Source organism: Curcuma longa, chromosome 2 (assembly GCF_044706935.1).
Source record: "Curcuma longa cultivar G26 ecotype Majalengka, Jawa Barat chromosome 2, ITB_CL_G26_1.1, whole genome shotgun sequence".
Taxonomy (NCBI): domain Eukaryota; kingdom Viridiplantae; phylum Streptophyta; class Magnoliopsida; order Zingiberales; family Zingiberaceae; genus Curcuma; species Curcuma longa.
Window position 1 is genome coordinate 453,086 of NC_133862.1, and position 12,269 is coordinate 465,354.

General features: G+C 38.4%; 1 protein-coding gene across 1 annotated transcript; it reads left to right on the forward strand.

Annotated features, from left to right (window-relative positions):
• Positions 1 to 9,260: 9,260 nt before the first annotated feature.
• Positions 9,261 to 11,937, forward strand: LOC141821267 (putative indole-3-acetic acid-amido synthetase GH3.2). The gene is made up of 3 exons (XM_074708675.1): positions 9,261 to 9,589; positions 9,682 to 9,783; positions 10,551 to 11,937. The coding sequence occupies exons 1-3, from the start codon at positions 9,288 to 9,290 to the stop codon at positions 11,935 to 11,937; spliced, it is 1,791 nt and encodes a 596-aa protein (XP_074564776.1). The 5' UTR covers positions 9,261 to 9,287.
• The last annotated feature ends 332 nt before the right edge of the window (positions 11,938 to 12,269 follow it).

The following is a 12,269-nucleotide window of genomic DNA, read 5'->3' on the forward strand; positions in this document are numbered from 1 at the left end:
CCGGGGCTTGGTACGATGGTAAATGGTGGGACGTTCTTTTATTTTCTACGCTGCAGGGGATCTCATACGTCCGTAGTGCTCGATCCACTTGTGATGTTGAGCCGTTTGCTAGGACCCATTTGCACTTCTCGGATTTATCTCGATGACCAATAGGAAACTTTCGTACAGCTAATTCGATCACCTCCAAAATTAATTAATTCAAAAAATTAAATATCTAGATAAATAAAAAAAGTTTATATTTTAAAATTGGATTAGTTGGCCATTCTATTCAGAGATGAGCTAATGACGAGATTGGGAGCGTGATTGACGAGAGAGGATAGATAGTTAGTCGCTCTTAATCTCTTAAAACGCAACAATATATCTTCATCTACCTCAAGGCTTTCCCTCTAGATCTTCCTTAATTACTGCCTAAATTTTATCTTCGATTTTCTCTTAATGACACTTGTTGCTCTCCATTTGTGGCTACTGGGATTATCATTTTTTAGTGGCTCTTGGACCTTTTTCATCCGCTAAATATTTGCTACTTAAACCTCTATCAACTATATTGATGGACTTATAAACCTCTATTGACTATATTGATGGTGTGCTTCTTCACCCGCATGGGAACCTCCTCTCCTTTGATTCCTCTGGAAGTGCGGTGGTATCAGTTCTCCGTAGTGACGTAGTCAGGATTTTCAATTAGGAGGGCAAATTCAATAAAGGGGCAATCCGATGTACGAGCTCCGGTGTACGAGATGTGAGTTTCGGAGAAAGATGCATAAGTCTATTGTATGCATTCTTACTCTACTTTGCAATAGGTTGTTTTTGATAGGGTAAATTCAAATAAATTTTAAAAAAGTAATACAACACATAATGTATAATAAAAGTCATATTTAACTTCATATGTTTTTATAATAATACTTTCCGATATTTCATGATTTGAAAATGTTGAATAATAGTTTAATTATCAACAGTATCAAACACATCTTGTACTCAATATATGCCATCATATATACAATCATTTATCATATCATCCCTTTTAGCAAGCTTGCTAATCCTTGCAATCTCGAGAATTGATTGCTTTTACGCACTTGAAAAATAAAGTAATCAATTTGGTGCTTAAGATACATTAACTCTATCCGGGAGAAATCGGATGGATACAACTAAACAAACTAAAGTAATTTTATCATATCATAAGCCTATAATGAATTTGATGAATCAAGACAACTCATAAATAATAACAACTATATGTTCACCTCGTTAAAGTGATTATTCAACTCTTGAAGTTGAAAATCTAGCACTTCATAAACCATTTCAACACTTTCAAAATCTAAAAACCTAAAATTTGAATTTAACGAGTTGAAAATGAACTTAAATTCAAAAAATTTCAACTTTAGTCCTTGGTTCTAGTTAAAATAATTATTTGTCGATCTCCAGAATTATTTTCTTCAATATCTATTCAAGAACACAATACAACTTAGTTAATTAACCAAAGTTCAAAATTTTCGACCATAAATGCTCAAAAATTGAATCAATTGAAAAGTAAATTAGGATTCCACTTCCACTTACCGTGCATCACATCTTCCAAAATCACACGCTAGCTACTAAAAGTAGTCTAAGCTTCCTCAAATCATGATTTTTGGTGACAAGAACTCATCGCGATAGTAAGAAATATGTCATGCAACTTCAACAAGAGAAGACAGCTGACGAGCTCATTCAATTCCAAGTGCGATACTTCCTCCCAAAAGTAACTTAAGTCGAGGGCTTTCTAAATATATAGTCAATTTTAGTTTTCTGTCGATGAATGATGGTGAATTGATATGTTAAAGTGGAGATGAGGGTTTGATACTATTTTAAAGAAGAAATGGTAAGAGAAATGAATAGAAATCACACATATTATTATTTTAATTAATATAAGTATGAATTTATATATATATATATATATATATATATATATATATATATATATATATATATATATATATATATATATATAATATTATTTTTTAAACAATTAGGGATATCGCCCCCCCCCCCCCCCTCTTGTCCCCGTGTGGCTACGCCACTAGTTCTCTAATGGGTCTGCTCCTAATTTTTTACGAATCAAAGCTCGTCAGTTAGAGGCCGACGTTGCCGATGTGGCCCCTTTGACGATTAAGTCAACGACGGGCCGAGGTGTGAGTCTTGCATGAGTGTGTGAGAGAGTGAAGAAAGAGCTCAAAGAAACCAGAAAAGATTAGCCTTCGCGTTTATAAAAAAATCAAACATTTACTTATTTTCGTGGAACCTTATATAGCCGCAGAGGTTGAAGATCTAATTAAGCTTCCACGCAAGCCCTAGGTGGGCCGCATGGACGACCACATGAGTGAAGCGTCAGCTGTTGGCCAGTTGCACGAGCGGGATGTTGGGTTAAGGGCGACAACTGTTGGATCGTGATCCTGAGATAAGTTGTCTGGTTGTTATCCGGAGTGCATCATTTATGAAAATAATCTTGTCTATATATATATATATATATATATATATATATATATATATATATATATATATATATATATATATCAGATCAGCTATTGAGCACCGATTTTCTGAGGAAATGATTGTGTTCCTCGTGTTATTTCACCTTTGACACATATTATTTAAATTAGGGTAATAAATAATAATAAAAAAAGATTGAGTTCCTCGCGTTATTTCACCTTTGACACATATTAAAAAATAATAAATTAAAAATATAAGGAAATGATTGTTTCATGTAAGCTAAATATATGGAATAAATAAAATAATCAAAGTTTGTTAAAATCAGAAAACAATTTATGTTTACCTCTCTTAAAGTTAAAATCATTTTAAGAGAGGTAAGGTTTGCTGCCATGTGACCTAGAGGTCACGGGTTCAAATCCTAGAAACAGCCTCTTGTCAAAGGCAAGGTAAGACTGCGTACAATGGATCCTTTCCCCGGACCCCGCATGGCGGGAGCTTCGTGCACCGGGTTGCCCCTCTCTTAAAGTTAACATCATTTTCTTAGGGAGTTTACCTTCCCTTATTTTCCTCTAAAAGTGCCATTGTTCCACTAACAATATTCCATAAATATAATAATATTAAGTTAATAGTTTTGTACTATAGTCAAATTTGAAGGGGTAAATTATTATTATTTTTATTTTGTAGTATTTTAAGTAAATTTAATCAATTATTGAATTTTATCATAATTAAGTGAATGAATCATGTAATATTCAATATAGTCTAGTTTTAGAAATTGATCAAAAAATTACACATAAGTTAAAATTTTATGTATGGTATATATAATGGAATAATAATAAAAAATTTATTTCAATTGCTTGACTCTGGATTGCAATTGCAATCACATTTATCATTGTTTCTATAATGATCGATATCAAGATATCGTATACTATATTTACCATTATCATATTTATCATAATATTTTTCATATATTATCTTGATAATCTGTATAAATAAATTTGTTAGTCAATGATAATTATTAATAAAGAATTAATTATTTTTTCTCTATTCTTTCTTTCCATTTTTCCTAGCTATATCTCTATGTTTCAACACTATATGTGTGACTTCTTCCATGTTTGTGGTATGGTTCATGAAATCTTTTGTTGTTGTAGTAGTAGTAGTAGTAGTATTTTAATTTTGGTAATTTAGATAGATATTCATCCTATTTGGAATTCAAATCTTATCCACCTTACACTTTATTATGATTCAATCTTGAGATCTTAGTAGTGTTAATATTTTTGACAATTCATATATCTATATTTCACTATTAATTTAATTTGGAGATAGAAAATCTTCCTGTGATTTATCTGTCATATAAATTTAGAGTGCAACTTACACATATTCAGAAATCTTACTTTTAAAATATTCATCCTATTTTGGAGTCAATCCTTGTCTACCTTATATTTTAGTATGATTCGGTCTTGAGATCGTGCACTCTTTCCCTCTTATATTAAGGGTTTGACTTGGTTATTTTCTTTTTTACTTTGAGTATTCGAGAGTTATAGTGTTGAACTATATTCTTTTTCTCTCACGATTTTAATGGAATCAAACTTCTCTCTCGGACCCTTAAATTCATAAGTATTGAGATTTTTAATTCTTTAAATATTACTCTTTTTAAACCTTTTTATATCATTGATTTAGTAATTTTTTAAATATATTACTTAATTTTATTGATTCTAGACTTACATATTCACTTGAATTACTTCTAAAAATCGTCAAGTACTTATATCTTTCCCAGACTACGTACTTATGGTATTGGGATTCAACTTCTTTCCCTCTTAGCATCAATGGAGCATCTAAACGCTAAAGAGTCAACTTAATTATTCTCTTCCCGACTCTGCGAATCCTCAAGAGCTGTGGGATCAATTATTCTCTTCCCGACTCTGCTAATATTCGAGAGTAGTGGGATTAAACTTCTTCCTCCCTAAATGGCAATGGGCTCTCCCATGGCCAAGGATTGAACTTCTCTCTTGGCCTTATCACAAATCAAGCATTATTGTCTCTTGGTTCTCCCGATGGTCAAGCATAATATTCTCTCTTGATCCTTGGCCATGGATTGAGCTTCTCTTCGAACTCATAGTCAAGATTGAGCATCTTTCCCTCCTCAACCCTTAGTCGCATGATTGTGCTATATTCTCTCCTCAACTTCATTGATCTATCCGAGTTAAGGGATTGAGATTGGTCTCCTTATATTCTCTTCTCGACTTCATGAGTCTTTCGAATCTAGGGATCGATCTTGTGTTAAATCATGGGATCGAGCATGGTCGTCTAGTATTTTCTACCTGACCTCATTGATCTATCTATGTCATAGGATCAAGCATGGTCTTATATTATTCTCTCTCTAACTTCATGGTTCTAGACCCGACCACGGGCCGGGTCCGGACCCGGCCCGGAACCGGCCCGGGTCAACGGGCCGGTTGGCCCGTTGACCCGGTTAGCCGGGCCGAACCGTAACCTGCCCGGCATCCTGCCGGGCCGGTTACGGTTCAAGCCCATTGGAACCGGCGGACCGCCGGTTAATCGGCGGGTTGAACCGCCGGTTCCAACAGTAACAGCCGGTTTGATTTTTTTTTTAATTTTATGATTTTTTTAACTTTAATACATTTGTATATATTATCAATACATTTTTGACATCCCGGGACACAAACACATATACTCACCACTATTCTACAATACCTTTTGTTTATAAAATTAATATAATTATATATATACTATATTTATATTTATTTAAGTCAAGTCAATTTTAAGACCCCGTTGATGGAGAACGAACACGCAATTCTCACCGATCAAAGACGTAGACACTCACTACTGTATCCCAATGACTTTTATACATAATTTCAATACGATACTATATATAATATAATTATTTCAAATATATTATAGTACGCGATTGGTGGGGATCAAACCCGAGAGTTTCGCATGAGAAATGGATACAGAGACCACTATACTACAACATTTTTATTAAACTTATTCAATAAATTTATTTATATATTTATTTCAAAATTATATTTACATGCCGTTAGTGAGGATCGAACCAGAGAAAGGAATATGCACCATTAAACTATATCAACTTTTCTCTCTTTTTTCAATATTTCTTTTATATAAATTTTAAAATTTAAATTTTTTAATATAATAATCTTGAACCGTCGCGAACCGTGAATCGAACCGTGAACCGGCGGTTCCGAACTGTGAACCGTAATCGTCTTGGGCGGTTAAGGTTAAGGGTCGACCTGCCATGAATCGTCGAACCGGTGGTTCCGAACCGTCGAACCGTCGGTTTCTGAACCGTGGTCGGGTCTACATGGTTCTATCCGAGCCATGGATTGATCTTCATTTGTGATTATTTTCTCCCAAGCCTCATATTTGAGTTGTGGGATCAAGTTATGCGGATATTTTCTCTTTCTAACTCCATTGGGTCGTCTGAGTTGCGAAATTGAGTTACATGAACTTTGTTGGGTCATCTGAGTTGAGGGATCGAACTATACGGATATCTACTTTGTATTCTTCTCCCTTAACCTCACTACTCTAGGGTCAAACTTTTGATCTCTCCATACCTTGATTCGAGGTCAAGCTTTTGCCATTCAGCCTCATTAGGATCTAGGGCCGCTTTTTTCACACTAGCTTTAGTTGTAGTTAATTAATTTTAAACATAATCATTATTTTTGTCCAAACATATTCACGTTCCAAAATCTACTCGAGCCCTCAAGCTTCTACACTATTCCTATAGTTCGGTTTGGACTTCTAGCTCGGCCTACTAGCTCTATTCTTATTTGGTCTAGCTCTGCCAACAAGAAAACATTCTCTTCGATCCAAAATCTACTCGAGCCCTCAAGCTTCTACACTATTCCTATAGTTCGGTTTGGACTTCTAGCTCAGCTTGCTAGCTCTATTCTTATTTGGTCTAGCTCTGCCAACAAGAAAACATTCTCTTCTCGATGACTCACCTTCGGTGGCCAAACTATATAGCTTGGTCTTTCCCCCTCCTATTCAGTTGATCTCTCCAACTCAGCCTCTTGCCCTTCCGGTTCCACTATTAGGTCCAATCGAGTCTTGCACGCTCCACTCCTCAACTTGACTTATGTGGCTCAGTTATAGTGTACTTGCATGCAAAGTATAATCGAGCATGACCCACACATGACTTTGCCTCTTACAACTCTCGAGATCTACTAATAAGTCAGGGTTTGGGACAACAATTCTCGCTCTATATTGAAATCAATGGTATACATATTGAACATGATCACCTAGAAACCAACCCTAATCTCTTCACCCTTTTCTTTTTCATTGTTAAGTTTCCATCTTCCACGACTCTATAATAACTTAAGCATTAGAGGTGCCTCATTAGATAACCTTGACATCCTTTGACGCGTGTTGATCTTATACGGGTTTTGCCATATAATGAGAGAAAGTTTCATTCATGCATCACTTCCTTTTACTTTTTCCACATAAGTTTTCCACCGACCACTAAGGTAAATCGGAAAACACAAAAATGACTCTCACTCCGCAACCAATGTTCCAAGGTTGTTTTTTCACTAAAAGAAATTAATTTTGTAGTGCACCATAATTATATTAAAAATCAATCCGTAGATATTTGGTTAACTATAAAAATATTTTATCGTTGCACCATATCACCGAGGGCATCACTTCCCTTTACATATATAGCTTAGTTTTTAAAATGAAAGAGCTTCCAAAGTTGCATAAAATTAACTTTAATAAAGATTATAGGATTTATTAATTACTTTTTGTCATTTTTTGTGAGAGTTTTAATCCTTCTTCTTTCTTTATAATTAAGCTTTCAAAATCATATATCAATTTTTGCGAGAGTTTTAATCCTTCTTCTTTCTTTATAATTAAGCTTTCAAAATCATCAAAGAAGAAGAAAACTTGACTGAAACTAGTTGCTGCTGACCATCATAAATTAAATCGAATCATTCGTTGAGAGATCGAGTCAATCAGTGCACATGCATAATGTTGAGGTTTTGTTTGTGTGTAGTACACGTGTCGGGACCATCTACGACAAGCATAGTTGTCAATGTCCTCTCGTGCATAGACACACGCTTGTTCTCTTATGCTTTGTGCCAACATCCTGTCCCCAAGTCAAACATGAACATCGATCGATCCCATTTATTGTGATGGCAATGTAATACACGCTAAGGAATGGTTGACTAAAATTTTAACAACGTGCAAACATCAATTTTTTCCAAGAAGATTAAAGAAAACTCCTTCTAAACATGTTTTTATTTTAATATTATTATAATATTTTTTATGGACGTTTTCATTGTATATTCTAGCAGCTACCAACAAAGTAGAGTTGTCAAACAAACTAAAAAACTCATGATCATCTAGTGAGGCGGAGTGGATTGCACCATCAATTTGATGGGTTGAAAATTTTCTAATTCAACTCAATCCAACACGAGTTATGGATTAGGCAGGTCAATCCATATATGAGTCTGTAAAAAAATTATAATATATATATATATATATATAATATTAAAAATTTTAAATTTGGATTATAATTTAAACGGATTAAATTTAAAATTTTTAAATTTAGATTGCGACTTAGATGGATCAAACTTACTATTCTATTAATGAGTTTTCTACTTTAATTTTAAATTAAAAAAATTCTAATCTACAAGACAATCCAAATCTGCCATGAGCCGACTCACACTGGCCTCGTGAGCCTAGACAGGTTGATCCACTTGAACTCATCTTAAAATAGATTAATAAAATTTTAATCCAATCCACTTAAATTATTTAGTAGGACAGGCCAATCCAACATATCTAACTCAAATTAATAGTTCTAAACAAAACAAAGGTAGAGGAAGACAAACAACAAAGAGAAAAGGAAAGAGTATTAAAAATGATAAATTCCAGTTAGCCCCATTGACTATCTCTGGGAGTGACCACGGTCCTACGGAAATTTTCCACCGGCCACCAGGGTAAAAGGAAAGAGTATTAGTCACTATATATAGTTAACTAAATTTCAACATCTACCCGATTGGCTCTACTATTTTGACTATATCTAAGATCAAGTTCGTCTAAATTGTTATGTCTAACTCCACTCATATCTCTTGATAAGTTTTCACTTTTCTCAAATGTATTAAATTCTCAGTTCCTCATCGTGTTATCGTAGTTCATCTTCTTATCTTTTCAGTAAAAAAGTAAAATTTATCACCTCAATGGTCTCATACGGTCGGTCCTATGACCATCTATGAGGAGATAAATCGAGAAGATACAGTTGACAACGATAGGAGAAAGCATTGCCTCGGTTTTACCTAAATTTAATTCTTATTCATTTCAGCAAGTACGTCCCATCGTAACTATCTTCGTAGCTCTGTGTTACTCAAGTTATCCTTCTCCAATCTTACAAATCTTAAATTATTTTTTTAATATTAAAAAATGCCATAATAAATTGATTTTTAATTTCCATAATATTAACATGACCAGCTGCTTAATTAACGTTAAATTCAATCAGGCAATCACCATCGCCGTCCGGAACAGCAGCGAGAAGGACGTCACGCATGACGACACACTGTCCACGGCACTGTTGACGCCTGCATGGCCGGCAACCGGACCCAGGCTGCCGCTTCCACTCCAGCCCTCTGCCACCGCGTGGGCCCGTCCTGCTTCCTCCGCCGCCCGACAACCTCCCGACCTTCTCCTCCGGTAGTCCATGCATGCATGCATGCAACAGTCCGCCTCCGCCTATATATACCGGCTCTCTTCTCCTTCCCCGTTCAGCGACCACCACACTTCTACTTCTGGTATTAGGGTTTAGTACATCGATCGGATCCCCATCGATGGCCGCGCTCGGAGTTGCTGCCTGCGAGAAGGACGCGGAAATGCTGGCGCTCATCGAGGAGATGACGGCGAACGCCGGGCAGGTGCAGGAGCGGGTGCTGGCGGAGATCCTGACGCAGAACTCTGCGGCGGAGTACCTGAAGCAGAAGTGCGACCTCGGCGGCGCCACGGACAGAGCCTCCTTCAAGGCCAAGGTCCCGGTGGTTACGTACGAAGACGTGCGGCCTGAGATCCAGAGGATCGCCGACGGCGACTGCTCCGCCATCCTCTCCAGCCACCCCATCACCGAGTTCCTCACCAGGTGATTAATTAATTAATTAATTAATTAATTAATCATCCACTTGGTAATTAATTTTCATGGATTACGAACGTACGCATGCATGCATGCTGCAGCTCGGGGACGTCGGCCGGAGAGAGGAAGTTAATGCCTACCATCCAAGAAGAGTTGGACAGGAAGCAGTTCCTTTACTCTCTTCTCATGCCTGTTATGAACTTGTAAGTTCATTTTTTTTCTTTTTTTTATTTAATTGTACAATTTATTTGTGCTTTTGGGTATAATTGAGTTGGTTACGACAGAACAAATTTACTAAAATAGGTAGAGATCGAATTTTGACAAAGTCGAAATAATACCTTCTTCCATTGTAATCAATTATATATATTGTAGTTTCTCGATTTACCTCCTTATATATGATAGTAGGATCGATTGTGTGGGATGAGATGATGGATTTTACCTTTTACAGAAGTGAAACATTCTCTTTTGGAATTTGTCATACTAATCTATTTAGATGATATACTTTTATGCAAAAAGGTAGAATCTAGAATTTGTGATACTAATCTATTTAGATGATATATTTTTCTGCAAAAAGGCCCACATGGTCAATTCCACGAACATTTATATGGAGGTAAATCGAAAAACCAATAGAGGAAGGTATTCGCTTCCGTCAAGATTCGAACCCTTATCCTCTTTTACAAATTTACTCTGTCATAACCAACTCAGCTATGCCTCGGGACTATTTAAATAATATACTTATAATAATAAAAGTGTGTTTAGAGACACAAATTAATGATCAATATTTATAGCTATATTTTAACAATATGCCCTTTATATTAATTGGCTAGGAATTTTTTATTGATATAATAACTTAAATTGTGTTTTTCTAAACATCAACAAATGAAAATGATATATTAATATATATATATAACCTGATATTTTATATATTTAAATATTTATTAAATATTTAATTAATTGATTATTAATTTAGGTATGTGGGCGGGCTGGACAAGGGCATGGGGCTGTACTTCCTGTTCGTGAAGGCGGAGAGCAAGACGGCCGGCGGGCTCCCGGCTCGGCCGGTGCTGACGAGCTACTACAAGAGCCACCACTTCCGCCACCGCCATTTCGACCCCTACAACGTGTACACGAGCCCCACCGCCGCCGTCCTCTGCGCCGACGCCTTCCAGAGCATGTACGCCCAGATGCTCTGCGGCCTCCACCACCGCCTCCGCGTGCTCCGCGTCGGCGCTGTCTTCGCCTCCGGCCTCCTCCGCGCCATCCGCTTCCTGCAGCTCCACTGGCGCCAGCTCGCGCATGACATCGCCACCGGCACGCTCACTCCCCGCGTGTCCGACCCGGCCGTCCGCGCGGCCGTGGCGGAGGTGCTCACGCGGCCCGACGCGGCGCTGGCGGAGCTCATCGAGTCTGAGTGCGCCAAAGGAGACTGGGCTGGCATCGTCGCCCGGATATGGCCCAACACCAAGTACCTGGACGTGATCGTGACCGGCGCCATGGCGCAGTACATCCCCACGCTGGAGTTCTACAGCGGCGGTCTCCCGATGGCCTGCACCATGTACGCCTCGTCGGAGTGCTACTTCGGGCTCAACCTCCGACCCATGTGCAAGCCCAGCGAGGTCTCCTACACCATCATGCCCAACATGGCCTACTTCGAATTTCTTCCCCTAGAAGACGAGCTCTCCTCGGGCTCCGGTGCTCCGCCGCAGCTCGTCGACCTGGCCCGAGTGGAGGTGGGCAAGCAGTACGAGCTGGTTATCACCACGTACGCCGGCCTTTACCGCTACCGAGTCGGTGACATTCTACAGGTGACGGGGTTCTACAATTCGGCGCCTGAGTTCCGCTTCGTGCGGCGGAAGAACGTGCTGCTGAGCATCGAGTCGGACAAGACGGACGAGGCGGAGCTGCAGCGGGCGGTGGAGCGGGCGTCGGAGCTGCTGCGGCGCTGGGGCGCGAGCGTGGTGGACTACACGAGCCAAGCGGAGACGCGGTCGATTCCGGGGCATTACGTGATCTACTGGGAGTTGCTGGTGAGGTCGGAGGGGGAGGGGCAGGGCCGGTGGCCGCCGAAGGAGGCGCTGGAGGCGTGCTGCTTGGAGATGGAGGAGGCGATGAACTCGGTGTACCGGCAGAGCCGGGCGGCGGACGGCTCGATCGGGGCGCTGGAGATCCGCGTGGTGCGCGGCGGCACGTTCGAGGAGCTGATGGACTACGCCATAGCGCGCGGCGCGTCGATCAACCAGTACAAGGCGCCGCGCGCCGTGGCTTTCGCGCCGATCATCGAGCTGCTGGACTCCAGGGTCGTGGGGGCCTACTTCAGCCCCGCCTGCCCCAAGTGGACCCCGCAACCTCGCGACTGAATTTCTGAATAAATAAATAAATAAATAAATAAATGAATAAATAAAAGAGTAATATAAGTAATATATTTATCATAATTTGTATCTCAATGTTTAATTACGCATCAGAATCAAATATATAATTTCTTGTTCTAATTGGAGCTCTAAATGTATTTTCATGCTTGGAGTTTAATTTGTTAATATTTTTAAATATAAATTATAAAATTATTGATGAATAATATTTATAAATAATATCCATTAAGAGAGTTTGTGAATATGTTTATCAAGAAATTTTTTATTTAATTTATAAATAAATAAAGAAGTTTTCAAATGAATAAATTAATATTAAACTGACC

Excerpts from the sequence above, each read along its gene's own strand:
- LOC141821267 (XM_074708675.1), top strand. The coding sequence starts at position 9,288 with ATGGCCGCGCTCGGAGTTGCTGCCTGCGAGAAGGACGCGGAAATGCTG. Across the intron at positions 9,590-9,681 it reads ATCACCGAGTTCCTCACCAG|CTCGGGGACGTCGGCCGGAG; the intron begins GTGATTAATTAA and ends TGCATGCTGCAG. Across the intron at positions 9,784-10,550 it reads CTCATGCCTGTTATGAACTT|GTATGTGGGCGGGCTGGACA; the intron begins GTAAGTTCATTT and ends TTATTAATTTAG.